General features: G+C 49.9%; 5 protein-coding genes across 5 annotated transcripts; 2 read left to right on the top strand and 3 right to left on the bottom strand.

The window, feature by feature from the left end:
- Positions 1-1,945: 1,945 nt before the first annotated feature.
- GT037_001966 (phosphate-repressible phosphate permease-like protein) lies at positions 1,946-3,914 on the top strand (the record flags this gene model as incomplete). Its single annotated transcript, XM_038927013.1, has 4 exons — positions 1,946-2,024; positions 2,080-2,249; positions 2,371-2,824; positions 2,881-3,914. 4 exons carry the CDS (start codon positions 1,946-1,948, stop codon positions 3,912-3,914), a joined length of 1,737 nt encoding a protein of 578 aa, XP_038790305.1.
- Positions 3,915-4,333: 419 nt separating this feature from the next.
- GT037_001967 (glycoside hydrolase family 95 protein) lies at positions 4,334-6,833 on the bottom strand (the record flags this gene model as incomplete). The annotated part of the gene is made up of 2 exons (XM_038927014.1): positions 4,334-6,428; positions 6,508-6,833. The coding sequence occupies 2 exons, from the start codon at positions 6,831-6,833 to the stop codon at positions 4,334-4,336; spliced, it is 2,421 nt and encodes an 806-aa protein (XP_038790306.1).
- A 1,388-nt stretch (positions 6,834-8,221) lies between these two features.
- Positions 8,222-9,835, bottom strand: GT037_001968 (alpha-galactosidase precursor; the record flags this gene model as incomplete). Its single annotated transcript, XM_038927015.1, has 5 exons — positions 8,222-8,785; positions 8,851-8,883; positions 8,948-9,285; positions 9,334-9,557; positions 9,618-9,835. The coding sequence occupies 5 exons, from the start codon at positions 9,833-9,835 to the stop codon at positions 8,222-8,224; spliced, it is 1,377 nt and encodes a 458-aa protein (XP_038790307.1).
- A 532-nt stretch (positions 9,836-10,367) lies between these two features.
- GT037_001969 (uncharacterized protein) lies at positions 10,368-14,401 on the bottom strand (the record flags this gene model as incomplete). Its single annotated transcript, XM_038927016.1, has 9 exons — positions 10,368-11,100; positions 11,149-11,273; positions 11,338-11,662; positions 11,716-11,942; positions 12,007-12,088; positions 12,154-12,236; positions 13,424-13,723; positions 13,789-13,812; positions 13,877-14,401. The coding sequence occupies 9 exons, from the start codon at positions 14,399-14,401 to the stop codon at positions 10,368-10,370; spliced, it is 2,424 nt and encodes an 807-aa protein (XP_038790308.1).
- Positions 14,402-14,607: 206 nt separating this feature from the next.
- Positions 14,608-16,351, top strand: GT037_001970 (amidohydrolase family protein; the record flags this gene model as incomplete). The annotated part of the gene is made up of 3 exons (XM_038927017.1): positions 14,608-14,838; positions 14,918-15,584; positions 15,633-16,351. The coding sequence occupies 3 exons, from the start codon at positions 14,608-14,610 to the stop codon at positions 16,349-16,351; spliced, it is 1,617 nt and encodes a 538-aa protein (XP_038790309.1).
- Between the last annotated feature and the right edge of the window lie 472 nt (positions 16,352-16,823).

A 16,823-nucleotide genomic window follows, 5' to 3' on the forward strand; every position in this document is an offset into this window, starting at 1 on the left:
TTTCCATTTTGCACCTGTCTTGGGCCTAGCGCTCCCCGCCATTAACTCTCCTCTCATGCTTCATCGTCCACGAAGCTGTCTTACACTCGTAAACCACCTCAAAGCTACTGTCTGATTCCTTGCCTTCGCCGAACTCCCCGATAGGAGGACACAGCATAACTCGAAATCTTCAAAAAAAAAAAGTTCAGAAAGCAGGATATATGATGACCAAATAGTCTGCGCATCCTGGAGTACCCATGCACGCTCGCTCTTGTCGGAACCCTCCGTTGCCCTAAACCAAACATGATCGCGTCTCCATTTCCTAATAAGTATGGCCATTGTGGGATGTTACACGAGCGAACCTCATGCGCCGTTCCGTCCTCACCAGTTCCAGCATCGTATCCTATCTCCCCGCTCTATAAATCGGAGGATGCCAGTGAAGACTGGTACGAGTTCAAGTACGACGACATGCCTGTGAGTCTGCAGATCTCTCTTTGTGTCTGAAACAGGCCAAACAAGTGTATGTAGCGTACTCGAGGAGCAAATACAGTTGGTCAGTTCGATTTTATACACGCCGGCATCTATTTGCTTCCCATTTTCCATGTTGATGTGCACGAAACAAGGAGTACGGAGAACCGTCCAGTGTGGCGCGAATTGACCGCCGTTATGCCTCTCGTACACAATCGACTGAGTCTTCGAAAAACTGGGCATCGATAGTCTACTGGACATACCAAGACACATACGCCTTACCCAGTATGCGCCTGAGGGCCCGCAGGTTCTCGACGATGGAACATCGGTCCACTAGATAGGCGCATATCATGTCTTGGCTAGATATCGTTCCAGCAGAGCGTTCCTACCAAGCGCACTTGTACTAACAAGACAGCCACATTGGCGCCTCTTGTCATTTGTTGCATGTTCGTACGAGTGGCTAGGCGCATAAATGTGGACCTTATCATGCCTCTGGTTGCCAGCAGGCTTTTTTTGTAGTCTTTAACGGTCTTCATCCGAGCCCGCGTGCTCTGGACGTACAGTGCACCAGTTCTCGGGCTTGGGGCGTCCATGATCACATTAGGACAAACATAGGCGGCCAATACCCCAATCTCAACCTCATTCTAATCAGGAACCAGCTGAGAAGCTATTTGAAGCTGACCAGGGAAAAAACTCAAATTTCCGATTTTGGAGCGGAACATGTCGCCTTCCTGTTGTAGACATAACCAACGATCAGCTCATATAATCCTATGGTCGACAACCAAGTACGCCGGTGGTGTGGAGCAAGGGGCATCTCATGCATTTCCAGACACCTTCCATGCATCCAGCTCCTGGACGCCCCTTGGTGTTCCCGATCGCTGTCTTGCCAGTATTGAAAACATGGAGGTTCGGCAAGGACAGGACACCTAAGCGATTGATTGGTTTCGAACTACTCTTGGTTCCAAGATTCCCGCTCTGGTCTTACTTTCTCCCTCTATGCCGTCCACGATCATCATGGACAACCCGTGCTCCAGGTGGTATTTGCGATTGGCTCTTCGTCACCACCACACCTAACCCAAAGCGGGCACTAGTCTCGAGCGGGATCCTGTCGCCAAGCGAATCCTCCCATCCTACACAATTACATGTCGGCGGAGATACCGAATAGGATAGCACCCATCGTTGGAAACTCCAACCAGCCTCTAGGTTTCAGTGAGAATCATATCATCCAAGCTGCCCAGAAGCGTATCCGGGCTGACTAGGCTTTCCTGGCGCCGTGCCACTCCCAAGATGATGTTTTGGAGGCACACATGAGACAACTACGAGTGCTGGTTGGCTAAAAGCCTAAAGTACTGAGTTACAAGGTTCTCCATGGCTGAATGGCGAGATCTCAACACATGCTGGCATGGCAGGTATATAGATCATATCGTGTCTCATTGAGGTGAAACTCAAGCAGTATTCGTTCAACACCACTAGTCCAGTAGAACCACAGGTCATCGAGATGCCGGCCCTTCCACAGTTCGATTACATTTTTGCGATTGGCACAATCTTCGCATTCCTGGATGCGTGGAACATTGGAGGTTTGTTTCGAAGATATCAAGCACATGAGTAAACTTTACTGATCATAAACTCTAGCCAACGATGTAGCTAACTCATTCGCCACATCTGTGGCCAGTCGTTCATTGTCTCTCAAGCAAGCCATGTGCATTGCTTCTGTGATGGAGTTCGCTGGAGCGATGTTGGTCGGTTCTCGCGTCACTGATACCATCCGAACCAAGGTCATCAGCACAAAACTGTTCGAGGATGTGAGTAGTATCCCCTCACCGCAAGTGCAACCGAGCCCGCCTCGTCGCCAGCAGGGATGCAGTTCAACGATGCCAATAAAACGAATGTGAATCATTGGCTGATCTGTACATGGAAATTTAGGACCCATCGGTGCTCATGTTGGGCATGATGTGTGCCATTGTCGGATCTGCGACGTACCTCACAATTGCCACGCGCTTTACCATGCCTGTATCTACAACACACTCAATAATGGGTGGTGTCATTGGTGTTGGTATTGCCGCTTCTGGCCCTCAAGGGATCAATTGGTCGTTCAAAGGTGTATCTCAGGTCTTCGCCGCCTGGGGTATCGCTCCTGGTATCTCCGGTGGTTTTGGTGCTGTTATATTCTTGATCACCAAGTACGGTGTAATGCGCCGCAACAATCCGGTTTATAAGGCTTTCTTCATGGTTCCGGTCTACTTCTTTGTCACCTCCTTCCTGCTGTCACTCCTCATCTGCTGGAAGGGTGGTTCTGCGAAGATAGACCTTACTGACATTCAAGCTGTGTGGGTTTCCATCGTTGTTGGTGTAGCCGTTGCCCTCGTGGTTGCTACGTGTAAGTTCTCAGGCCACCCCACTGCCGTATTTTGTCTGCTGACCTTCAAACTAAAGTTTTCATTCCTTTCCTATACCGTCGCATTATCAAGGGTGACTGGGAACTCAAGGACTGGCAAGTAATCCAAGGTCCTCTCCTCCTCCGCCGCCCCGAGCCCACCCCACGTCCAGAGGGTATGATTGTTGGCAACATCCCTGACTTCTATGCTGGACATCTTACCGCTGAGGAGCTCGCCGCAAAGCGCGCTGGAGAAGGTCGACCCATCCACGATGACATTGAAAAGGATGCTATTCACTCTACAACCGTGGAGGCCGCTAGCTCCGACTCTGATATTGTCCCCATCGAATCTACTCACCCAGTTACTGCCACTCCTGCGAAGCAACTCTCAACACCTAAGAAGCAGCCTCCCCCCGGTCACTGGTACACCCCTGCCGTCGCTTTCTGGTGGATCAAGTATGCCATCTTCCACGGTGTTGAACAAGACGTTGTTTCTCAACAAAGCCACAAAGATTTCTTGTCTGGCGATATCGAAAAGGTCCATGCTACTGGCGAGCACTACGACAACAGAGCTGAATACACATACTCTTTCTTGCAAATCATGACTGCATCTACTGCCTCTTTTGCTCATGGGGCCAACGACGTTTCCAACGCCATTGGACCATACACCGCCATCTATTTCATCTGGTCAACCGGCAAGATTTCCAGCAAGGTGCCCGTTCCCCTCTGGATTCTAGCCTTCGGAGGTGCCTGTATTGTTATTGGTCTCTGGACCTACGGCTACAACATCATGCGAGCCCTTGGAAATAAGATCACTCTGCACTCGCCAGCGCGTGGATTCTCGATGGAGTTGGGCGCGGCGATCACTGTCATCTTGGCTACCAAGCTTGCGCTCCCTGTCTCGACTACTCAATGTATTACTGGCGCCACTGTTGGTGTCGGTCTTTGTAATGGTACGTGGAGAACGATCAACTGGCGCATGGTTGCTTGGATCTATATGGGCTGGATCATCACTCTCCCTTGCGCTGGTATCATTTCCGGGTGTTTGATGGGCATAATCCTTAACGCACCAAGGTGGGGTAACGGTGTGTAGAACTTTGAGTATTGGAAATACTGTTGTCAGTCGGTGGGCAAATCTTGGTAGGAATTGATTGGACAGGGTGTTTATGGGCTTGTTGGAAGTCGAATTCTAGTCGAACACCCGCGTTCAGTGTTAACAAATAATGGTTTTGACCGAGCTTTGCATCACCATGCTTTCAAATTAACACTAGTAGACGCCTAGAGGACATGGAAGCGCCGTAGAATGCGCGACGAGGTACCCAGCGTAGTCTCAGTTGTCGAAGGCATCGAAGGTGCGTGCTGAAGGCCCCTCAGCTAGTACATGCGCATTCCACAGAACGCTTTGTGGTACTGCGAACGACTCTATCCCGAATTTTCAGAGTTGCACAAACCGACGTGCATTATATATTACTATCGTGACAGTGCGTTGAACTAGAATCATAAGCGTGGTGCTCACCAGATGAACTCATGTTCCATCGTCTGATTCGCCCTTGTGTCCAACCTTATCATCCCACCAGAAACCGCTTTAATCACCCCAGAACTGGCTGTAGTCATCTCACCAGCTGTCGTGCCATTTTCAGATCCTCCGTCGTATTGGATTACTACGACGCCACAGACACGGCTCAGCATCTTCATCCTGCTAATTCTGCTCTCTACCCATTCAATGTCAAACACAAATCCACCCCTAGCCACAAGTCCAGACACTCTCCCAGAGTTCCATTGCTCAGGCAGCACAGGTAGTAGCCATACCTCCCGTACGCCTTCCTCATCTACAATATGCGACTGGAGGAGCGCTTCCGCAACACCACTAACGAAGCCCAGATTCCCATCGATCTGGAAAACGCCCTCGTTCACATCCATTAAGTTGTTGTAAACGCTGCTGTTGAAGAACTGGTATGTGTTCTCTGCTAGCGCTGTGCGGTTTTGTAGACGCGCATACCAATTGATCGTCCATGCGCGCGACCATCCCGTTCCAGCGCCGTTGTGAGAAAGTCGGTCTTCGAGAGTCGCAGCCGCGGCGTTGAAAAGCTTGGCGTCGTAGCCTGGAGCACCGGGTGGAAGGATTTGGGTACCAGGATATAGGGCGTATAGGTGCGAGACGTGGCGGTGGCCTGGTTCTGCTTGTTCGTAATCTTGCATCCACTCCTGTAATGTGCCAGGATAACGCGTCGAGTAGCGATATGGAGGAAGCCGGGCTTGGGTTTCTCGGACGCGACTGAGGAAAGATGGATTTGTGGTGGCATTATTGAGAGTGGCAACCGCACGAATGTAATTTGTGAATAGTTCATTGAGGATCTCAACATCGCATGTCGGCGAGATGTCGAAGTGGTATGGTTTTCCGTCCGAACCAATGTAAGTATTCTCCGGAGATACTGATGGATTGGTGACAAGATATTCCGTCCCGTTGATGCTGTATGGCTGTAGTGTATTGAGGTAGAATTCGATGGCCTCGGAGACTGTCGCCAACTTCGAAACTAGAAAGTATTTATCGCCAGTGTACCAATAATGCTCCAATATGTGCGTAACAAGCCATCCGGAAGACAAGGTCCAATACGTAGCTGGTAGCCATCTGTCGACAGGCGCAGTATCCCCCCAAAGATCAGTGTTATGATGGCTCATCCACCCAGTGGTATTGTACATTGCATTAGCGGTATGTGTACCGTCCTTACGCATGATCTCTAGAAGGTCAAACAGGGGTGTGTGTAGACTTGATAGACTAGTGACTTCGGCTGGCCAATAGTTCATCTGAAGGTTGATGTTGACGGTGTACTTGGAGCCCCATTGCGGTGCGAATTCTTTGTTCCAGATGCCTTGGAGATTTGCAGGCAACGTCCCATTACGCGATGACGATATTAGTAGGTAGCGACCATAGTTGTAGGATAGGGCGGTCAACCCTGGATCAATGGAACCTTCGCGTGTAGCGTTGATTCGCTCGTCTGTTGGTAGGCTGCTAGCTTCCGCATCAGATCCATTCAATTCAAGAATGCTAGCGTTGTAGAGTGGCGCATAGTCTCCGATGTGGCGCTTTCGAAGCTCGTTGTACGGATGCGAGCGAGCCAGCTGAATAGTGCTATCCACAGCCATCCGTGTATCGTTGTGCCGATATGAGGTAGAAGCAGTGAGGAAAGCAGTCGCTTCCGTAGCGTTGTCGACAAGAATGAATTCACCAAGCGTTTTGACATTACCATCAGTGTTTACTGCCAAAGCTGTTGTGAACACAATAGGATCGACGCCACCGGTCGCTCCAGTCATGTATGTGACACCATTCTCGTTCCAATCTTGGTCTGAGGCCTCATTCCCACCATCCTCCGGTCGGTGTACGCGTATCTGAAATGACAATTTATCAGGTCCGGTTGTTCGAAAGTGATGCACAAGAACGTCGTCCGGTGTTGACACGAAGACCTCTCGCTCGTAAATTGTTTCGTTGACATTGAACCTTACACCAGCCACAGCAGTCTCAAGATCCAGCCAACGTTCGTACGTCGTGTTATCGTATTCGCTAGTGCCATCAAAGAAGATGTCCATGTCTCCTAGTGGTTGGTAGTTCCTACAACTTTGGGGTGTGCCTAAAGACAGGTGCACTAAGTCAGTATTGATTCCGCTTGAATTCAGCACAGAGATGTTACTTGCCCATCATGCCCAAGTTCGCCAGCTTCTCTGCATCCCCAGCTTGACCTCGTGTAAGCAAATCTCTAACTTCTGAGACTGTTTGCGAGCTGTCTTGATTTAGACGGTCACGATGGCTACCAGACCAGACAGTCTCTTCGTTCAGTTGTATGCGCTCTTGTACGGGTATTCCAAACACCATGCCGCCGAGACGGCCGTTCCCTATCGGTATTGCATCGGTCCATGCATCCGAGTTGGCAGGAGTTTTGTACCAGAGGCGAGTGCTGTTCGCTACTACCAAGGGAATAACCCCCAGAACAACTGCCAGGATCGCTACTATCAACATTTGGTTTGATATTTGCTCAGAGGCATTTGTTACTGATGAGACCAGACTGCGAACAGCGATTTAAATGTGAAAGTACTAAGGTTATGAACCTGAGTTCTTAGCTCCATACATACGTCGATCCAGACTCTCATTGATGGATCAAATTGTACCTGAACTTGTTGGAAAACCGAGCGCGGAACACCCCGCATTCTTTACTCGATCAGCGCTGTGCAGATCCTAGACTTGTCGCTTGATGTCTTGCATTTCGGGTAGCTTCTCCACGCCACTTAGTCCGGAGTAGATCCGGAGAATATCCTGTTGTATTTAGCCTCGGAGAATGAGATCTGCATCCCGATGCCGTGTCTTTGCAACAAGCAAGTCGTTCAATACGAGATATGCGTTACCCCGCTCATATACCAGCATGCATGCCGTTCCGGTTGTTGCGACCGCAAGTTGGTTCTAAATGACGCAGTGTGGATCTGGCACTAGCTCGCATGCCCACAAACACCATCGCTCTATGTCGCTCTGCCATCACTCTTGGAACATCTTGCTTCTACAAATCACGAGAACCAACTGCTTCTCGTATATGTTGGATGGAAGTTCTCATGAGGAGGGGCTGGGGTCCTCTAGAGCAAGCACAGGTATGTCGTGACCACGAACGAGCTGCGGAACGTGACAGTCATCCACTATAATGTACCTTGTAAGGTTCGTGTCGGCATGGCGGCAAAGTAAAAGGTTGACAGACGCGTTCTCCAAGCGTAGTCGAGGCACCGATGCGCATTTGTTCGCTGTCGACGTGCTGCAGTAAAGCCAAGCAGGAGATCCACAATTGACCTGAGAAGGGACTGTCCTCGATAAGAGAGTTGCAGGTCCGCCATGGGCCAAAGGCATTCGACCACTACTTTGCCATCGGAGGCGAAGATCATTGAAGGAGCTAGAAATGGCTGCTGCAGACTTCCAACGCGACGCACGAATTCTTGGAACTCAATCGACTTTGCGCCACATATCGCTATGGCTTCTGATGGTAGTCCCGCGTCCCGGAGCATCCAACGACAATGAAACCAGGAGAGATTGATGTGCCCGAAGAAAGGCCCAAGTCCTAAATCGTGGGTGGTGTCGCCGCCATCATCGGTACGAACCAAGTTCTGGCTCTTTAGCTGTGAACTCGCTATTGATCAGCTGCAGGCATCAGTAAGCAGTAGGTGTACACATTAGCATCAATACGTGGGAGGAAGGCGCGACAAAAAAAAGGTGGCTGGAAGACGAGATGCACAGCACGCCCTTTCTGGTGATGTATGCATCCGAAATTAATAACGTCCAAGTCCGACACGTCGACGTCGCGTCAAAAGCGCACAGACCCCCGCGTTTTCCTGTCGTCTCTACGCTACTCTTCATTCGTATTGCGCGCCTCACAATTGACCGTGCGACATCCCAGAGCTAGACCCGTTCGTTTCAACCAGTCTGATGGCCATAGTGTCATGACGCTCAACAGCGGCCTCGTACCGCCCCTTGAAGTTTCCCTGCTCCTCTCCAGTCCATGAATCAAAGACAGTATACTCACTGTCAGCTTCCAACTCTGGTACCTCCGAGAAGTCGATGACCTTGGTTTGAGTTGTATTCAGTGTATTCAGCGCGAAGACATGCACTCCCTTGGAAGACAACCCACTCCAATACTCAGCCGGATGAGTCTGGTTCCAAGTGAAGTCTGCATTGACACCCCATTTATAGGGCTTGGCTGCCGCACCTACGACTGGATCTTGATTGAAGCTGATGAGCTCCGGATTACTCAAGATCTCTAAAATTTCAGGTTTGATACCATGAAGCGGGGTACCGATGATAAGAGGCGATTTGAGAGCAGCCCAAAGAGCGAAATGAGAACGGCTCTCTTGGACTGTAAGGTTTCCGTTGCCCACTTCAAGCATATCCCAGTCGCCATGTCCCCAGAAGTCGGTATCATTATTGTAGAAGGATGCCTAAAGACCGGTGTACGTGGTTAGTACCTGTCTTACATGCCGTCCATGCTAGGAAAACCACTCACATGATTGAGGATAGGCATGAGTCCCCAAGAGTACTAAAAAGATGGCATCGTCAAGTCAGTGCGTGCCTTGTATGCGTCATATACACCAAGTACTTACTTGGTGTTTGTCAAGCCACTCCGGATAGATGTCACCCCACATCCTCCAGCTGTGACCAGTACTGTTACCCCATTGCTCGATGTGGGCATGTCCCCAGGCACATTGCGAGTATTCAATCGTCCGATTCGTCGAAACTAGGGCATCGCTCATAATCTTGTAACGCGCAAAGCTCTTGGACGTCGTCCAGTCGTATCCTGGGGGCGCGGCAACAGGTCTGGCTTCCCCGTCACCGCCCGCAGTCTGGTTCTCGGCTGGCGGCCCACCTAACCAGTTCTCTGGCCACCATCGGTACTCGTCGTCCCATTCATCAGGTACAGCGCAGTTGTCGTATTTAAGATCTGCGTTGAATCAGTAGACGAACGTTGGTGATTGCTAGGGTGGCCCACAATCGATTCCCCAGTCAGCAAAGGTCTTCGCGTCTACTTGCTCGTGTCCAAGAGAGCCAGCATACCCGCCGCATGTTTTGTCTCCAGCATCACTGTAGATGCCAATTTTCAGTCCAAGCTTGTGGATCTCGTCTGCTGTATGATTGATGCCGTTTGGAAATTTGATGTAATCTGGACGAATCTTTCCTGTAACATTATCGCGCTGGTATGCCTTGTCACTCCAACTGCAGAGGTGAAGATACAAGGTCAGCGTATGTCTCGCACCATTCTTCACAACTTCTTACCAATCGTCGATGTTAACATAATTATAACCAAGGTCCTTCAATCCCAACGAGATAAGGAGCGCACCGGTGTCCAGGAAGACCGTTTCGTTGATGGCGCATTCATACTCGTTCCAGCTACTCCAACCCATCGCAGGTAGGCGGCCTGTCCCATCTCGCGACACTAGCGCATAGCTGGAGCCGACTAGTGCCAGTCCGACAAACATTGAGGATAGCGCCATTTTGGATAGCGATAAGGAGACGATTTGTTCCAATGTTAGAATGCTGATACAACGACCTATATAAGATGTGCCATGCTCGAGGGATTTTGAGGAAGGATTGCCATGTTTGAAGCGGGGCTTGCCTCCGCAACTGCTTTAGGCAAGCACTATAGTGACGGGCGTGAGTAATTGCAGGATCAACGACTAGCGGAAATACTATTGTAGTTTCTCCGAAATCTTGAGAAGTCGTTGAACGACAATACCTTCGTAGTCTGAACGACTCAAGCAATACACTTGGTCTGCCAAATAGAGCTATGGATAAGCTGCTCGATCTCCTCAAACTACGCAAATTTTGCATTCTCTACGTCAAACATTTCATCTCGCGATACTCGTGTAAAAATTTTATGTATAAGGGAATCAGAGCTGCGCCCAATTGATGATCACTGGCGGAGTCTTCGGCTAGAAGCTCCTCTAGCGTTAATGACATCACTGCTAGCGTCTGGCTCCTCCCATACAATCTGTAACTTGACACTGCCAGCGCCCACATCATTGCTCAGTGCTTGTGGCCATGATGGTGAGCGTGATCATGCTCCTCTTCATCTTGCGCACGTGGCCATTCGGCCCAATAAGCATCGTCCCAAATCTCCTGCAGAGTCTCTTCCTTCTCATCATCGTCTGATCTCTCATCGTGCATAACCTCCTCCCATTTCTTCATCTCACTGCGAGTAAGTAGGCATGCATCGAGTTTTTTCGTCAACCCATCAACATCCATCTTCTCCCCAATGAAAACGATCTCCTGTCGCCTGTCACCCCACTCGCCCTCAAAGTCGTTCCTGATGGCCTTTATTGTATCGTCGTCGGCGCCCCACTCTTCTTCAGCTACGCAGCAGAACCATGGCATCTCAGATCCGAGCGTCAACATTGCGCCTGCGCTGCTCCATGAGCCCATTTGATTGGGACGCGTTGCGAGCCAGAATATGCCCTTGCTTCGATGCAAGCCACTGAAGTAAGCACATGCCTTCTTGTTGGCCAGAATTTGCTTGTCATCCATGGGAGGGGCAGCGTTGTTTTCGCTCATCTCATCGGAATCGTCCCCAGAGACGCTGGCCCTTCCAGATTCAGATGAACCATCAACCACATTCTCATCTTCCTCTTCGTCATCTTCGCCGTCATCCACATCTTCGGCCTCCTCTTGTAAAAGGATGAATTTGCCCTCGATGAGTTTATATAGTTTCAGTGGGTGGAATGGCTTTCGGGCGCGATAAACAAAAGATCCGATGCCATACCTAGATACGGATAAGCTCATGCACAGCGTTGGATATAAGGTGGCTTACTCCAGTGTTTCCGGCCTAGGCGCGATACGCTTCTTGCCATGAACGTCCATGACTGTCATTTCATGTAATGACTGCAGCCATCCAACGCTTGCGACAGCCTCACCAAAGTTGAAAATTCCCGTGTTCTGCAGATATGGAGAATTGAAGTCAGTATATGTCTCACCTCATTTCTATACGGCTATAACTTACTAGCATCTCGCGGATATCTACCTTGGAATACCTGGATTCGATGATCTTAGCCTTTGGATTGAGCGACTTGATATAGCCTTTGACACGACCCAGAGTTGCTTTGTCTGCCCTGTCGATCTTGTTGACGATGACAACGTTTGCAAACTCAATCTGGTCGGCGAAGAGATCGGAGATAGTCCGCTGGTCTTCGTCCGGTACCTCGTCCCTTCCGAAACGGTCTTGCAGGAACTCAGCAGTATCGAATTCGGAAAAGAAGCGGAAGGCGTCCACCACAGTTACCATGGTATCGACGGTCGCAATGGCCTTCAGACCACCGAGCTTCGCGCTGTAATCCAAGTCAGCGATAACCTTGGAAAGCAACATCTACCAGTAACTTACACCCTGGCGAACACCTCTTTCTCATCAGGTTCCATCCCTTCGGCGTCGATCATTGCCTCAGTAAGCTCTGTCGTAAAAGTCTCTGCAACCTGTTGTGGCTCGCTGATGCCAGAGCTTTCTATGACCACATGGTCAAATCCTTGTTCGTTCCAAGCAAGGCGTGCAAGTTCAACCAGCAAGTCGCCGCGGAGCGTGCAGCAGATGCAACCGTTCTCCATCTGAATCATCTGCAGGGTTGGAGGTACGAAGTGAGTACATGTTTCATGTACAGTTTGTATAATTAAGACTTACCTTTTCCTTGACACGAATTTCCCCATTATTGTTCTTGCTGTTTCCACGGCTGATAAGGTTCGCGTCGACATTCACCGATGCCCTGGAAGGTGCACATATGGAGTCAGCCTACGTCTGGCACGCATTTCGTACAGGAAGGTTTCTTACATGTCGTTGACGATAACGGCGATTCGCAAGCCATGGTCCGGTGATTGCAGGATGTGCCTCAGTAAGGTCGTCTTACCACTTCCCTACTGTTGTCAGCATATGGCTACATAGATCTCGCTGTCACGTACTAGAAACCCAGAGAGAACAGTCACTGGGAGCAGCTTTCGCTCACTGGTCTTTGTCTTCGTCTTCATCTCTGCACCGCCGGTTTTTCTACGCTTCGCAGGTGGCATAGGGAATCGTTATGGCCACTTCAAGCTTCGTGAGTATTCTGAAACTTTCTGAAATCTGTTTGAATGGTTTTTGTATCTGTACTGTTGCCGTTGTGCGCGTCGACCATTGAGCACCAAGATGGCTCGGTCGCATCAGCACGAAAGGGACGCATCTCATTCGTCAAGGATGCGAGAGATACCAACGTAGTAACTGCCATGCTAGTTATAGTGTCTCGTGTTCATCTTGGTGTCGGTAAGGAAGGTCAGGTCGATCCTAGATTGGATGAAGTCTACAAAGCAACGATCATTCTGGCCCATGATTGTGAACCATGTCCTTCGTACGCATTTGAGTGCAATTCCCAGTGAGTCTGGTCAAGCAGTACGCTGCAAATATCGTGGATGTTGTTATTCGTAACCCCGTAAACACTTCTCGCAATACAGGCTTTATGATTCGGGCGCCTAGCACGAGCACGATAAGTTTCCTAGGTCGAGCTGTACTTCAGATCCATGTGATTTCAGCTTTGTAGATGATAGAGGCTCTTCAGATTCGCCATGTTGCATGAAACGAAGCTCGTTGCGTTTGTCAGAGCGATGCTGTTGATGAGGTGCGCAAGGACTCCTAAAAGTCGCGTCAGTAGCGCGTCGATGATGTCACTAGTGGCGTCGTGTTTCCCCCTGTAATCTTCCTAATTTTGGACACCTCGCGCAGGAATCTGATACATACTTTGTCAATTGCTGTTTCACTAACATAGATGCCATGGCCAGGTTTTGTCTTCGCGATCCTGCTATTACTTCCCTCCATTCTGTTGGAAGCCTGCACCATATTCCGTCGTAGCATTCAACCTTTCCAGAATGTACTGTCCGGCCCTGACCGGTTTCCATCGATTTTCTTCACCCTCTTTTAGGCATGTTGGCAACGTCTCAATTACTGTATCATAGTTGCAACTGAAGAAAAAAGGCACAGAGTACCTCGCCTCCATGCTCCTGTTCACGACACGATGCACCGTACTCTTATAGAGCCCATTTGTCCAGCGCATCAGAAAGTCAGCGACATTTACGATCAGGGCACCAGGAACCCGCGAAGCAATATGCCATTGGCCGGAAGGCTTCAAAACTTCGAGACCTGGAGTCTCGGAAGTGAGGAGCAACGTGAAGCACTCGTAATCCGAATGAGCGCCGAGCCCAATCTGCTCTTCTTGTGTTGGTACAGGGTTATCTGCAAGAGAAGTTTTAGGAGGTGGGTAGTAGAGGAGTCGTGCGATGCCACCAGGGTGTGTGGTCATAGAGTCAAAGTAGTCTTCAGGGAGATTGAGCGAGAGCGCAAACAGCCGGAACAAATGACGGGCGAGACTAAGTACCTAAGAATTACTAATTAGCATGCTCGCGTGGCGCTTTGATGAGTTGAGGATGCAAAAAGACTTACAGCGCCATAGTAATCTTTGACGCCCTGCAGAGGTGAGGATACGAAGTTAGTAGACGTCTCATAAGCATTTCGTTCAGGTACAGCTTACCTGGTAGAACCCAGGCAAATCCTGCTCGTTCGGCCACAAGTTGGCCTTCTCTGTCGACCCGTCCAGATTTTTGTATTTTCCATCGCCACCAGTTGGATCGAGCGCCGCCTCGTACGCAAAATTGAACACCTCTTTCTCTTCTTTGTCACCCGCGATCGACGTGTATTCACTTGGCTCCCACCCCAGGCCGAACTTGTTGTTCTTCAGATGTAGCTCTTCCTTCTTACTCTGCGGGAGCTCGTGCACAAAGCGTTCGGCTTGGCGCAAGATTCCATTACAGGCTGCTTCGGGGATCTGGTGGTTGGTGATGTAGAAGAACCCAACGGTTTCACATGTTTGTCGAATTTGGGCTGCGACTGCTTTACGGCTTTCAAGAGAGACAGAAAATGAGGAAGTCAGATCAATGACGGGTATCTCAAAGTTCTCATCGGTGACATGATCCTTTGCCGAAAGTCTCGATTGAAGATACGCGGCGGCGCCGTTCCGGGCTTCATCGTATGTTGTACTGTCTGGTACGCTTGCCATGATCAACTTGGCCGACCTGCTGGCTTCTCAAGTTCAAGGCGACACCGGAGGATGGAATGGTAAGGCGTAGGGCGCAGGCCTGATAAGGATAGCTAAAGGTGGGGTACCGGCGATGAACCGGATCTAAGACTCCACATGCACGTCCATCAGATAGCTACCCCTCGTCACTTGTGTAACACAATCCTCTCAAGTTACAGATTCCAGTCATGTCTGATATTCATGATACTACGCTTTTTACCAACGGTCGATTCTTAAACAGCGGCGCGGTGCAACCGGAAGCACGGTTTCACACAACGTTGGCCATTCAAAATGGCAAGGTCAGCTTTATTGGCAGTTGTGACGATCCAGTCGTCCAAACATACCACGATGCTGGTGTGAAAGTGACCGATCTTGGTGGGAAGCATGTGCTTCCTGGATTCATCGATGCGCACATGCAAGTGGTTTCCTACAGACCATTTGCGAGACAAGTGCTAACTTCGCACACCAACTTCTAGGCACTTTTTGATGCTGGGTCAGTCACTGCACAAGGTTGATCTAGATCATGCGAAGGATCTGGAGGAGATTCGATCGCGCATCTTACAGTATGCAAAGGAGAACCCGGAAAAACCGCGCATACTGTGTAAAGGCTGGATGCATTCCATGACTAACGGGGAAGCCAAGGCGAGCATGCTGGACGATCTCGACGTTGGGGGAAGACCCATATACATAGATTCCAAGGACATCCATTCGTGCTGGTGTAATAGCTCAGCGTTAAAAGAGATGGGTGTTCAGGATTTGGAGGCGCCGGCTGGTGGAACGATCGAAAGAGATGCCGACGGGAATGCTTCGGGTCTTTTGAGCGAAGCTTGCGTGCTTTTGATCGTCTGGCCATATCTAGCAAAGGTCACGCCACGAGATGAGAAAATGGCGGCTTTGAGAACTGCAATCAAAGCATACCATGCGGCTGGCTGTACTGGGTGTATCGATATGGCGATGGATGAAAATGCCTGGGACGCTATTCTTGCTTTACGATCTGCCGAAGGTGTACCGTTGCGAGTCGCTGCCCATTGGTGCATCATGCCAGGCGATGGAGAAGAGCATCGATTGCAGCAAGTTGAACGTGCTATTGAGCTGAGTCAAGAGTTCAATAACAAGACGAGCCCGGATTTAAGGATCGTTGGTATCAAGATCATCTGCGATGGAGGTAAGTTGTGATGGACTACATGTGAGAGATATACTGACTTTGTATCAGTTATTGATGCCTGTACTGCAGCATTAGCAGAACCTTATACGTCCAATGGTCATTTCGAGGGTCCTATCTGGACACCTGAAATGCTCGATCCCGTTGTCAAAAAAGCAATCGAGGGTGGATTGCAATGCGCATTGCATGCAATTGGTGATCAAGCCGTTCACAACGCTATCAATGTCCTCGAAAAGTATGGCAACCATGGCCAAAGGCACCGCATCGAGCATCTCGAACTCACCGCGCCGGAAGATGCAAAGCGACTTGGCCAACTGGGCATTACAGCGAGCATACAACCAGTACACTCCGATCCAGCCATTCTTCGTGCGTGGCCGAAACTTCTTGGCCCCGAACGGGTGAAGCGAGCATTCGCATATTCTGACTTCGCAGAACACGGTGCACCGCTCGCTGTCGGCTCAGATACCCCCACGGCACCCTATGCACCTTTGCCAAATCTGTACGTTGCAACCACCCGTAAATCGGCGAGACAACCGAACATGGGTGACGCGCCTGTCAATGAGAACTTCAAGCTTGAAATGACCCAAGCAGTAGCTGCTGCAACAGAGGGCGCAGCTTATTCTTCTTTCGCTGAAGGTCGTGTAGGAAGTCTGGAAGTTGGAAAGATGGCGGATTTCTGTGTGGTGGAAATGGAGTGGGAAGGGGAAGAATTACTCAAAGCCAAGATATTGGGAACGTGGTTCGAAGGAAACCAGGTGTATAGTGCTTAGGTATCGTTACTGCTAGGGCAGAAAGCTTACTGTACAATCACGAGAAACGATGGTGTGTCAGGATACATAGCGCCCGCACAAGTAGATCGCTTTCAGACGTCATACTGACCGAGCACATGTCAAACACCAGCCAATCCTGGTTACTGCGATGTTTACACCAAGACAGTAATTACTACCGAACATACTCCTGTTAGCAGGTTGTTGCGACAGCGCAACTCGAATACACAGGATCAATTTCGTCGGTCCTGCGAATGTTCGAGCAAGCTTCACAAATCGCCACACAGGGGCGACCGCTATGCGTAGCTTACAGCGATCACGACCGCAACGATGCGCATGCAATGGCATTTCAATTTGAGATACGAAGTAACATTTCTCTCATCCAAAACTGACGGTCACATACCGTCTACGTGTCAGCGTTCGGTCTGAAACTCCAGGTGCAGCCCCGCAACTTCGCATGTTTCATCACTTCGAC

This window comes from Alternaria burnsii (genome assembly GCF_013036055.1).
Source record: "Alternaria burnsii strain CBS107.38 chromosome Unknown 750, whole genome shotgun sequence".
NCBI lineage: Eukaryota > Fungi > Ascomycota > Dothideomycetes > Pleosporales > Pleosporaceae > Alternaria > Alternaria burnsii.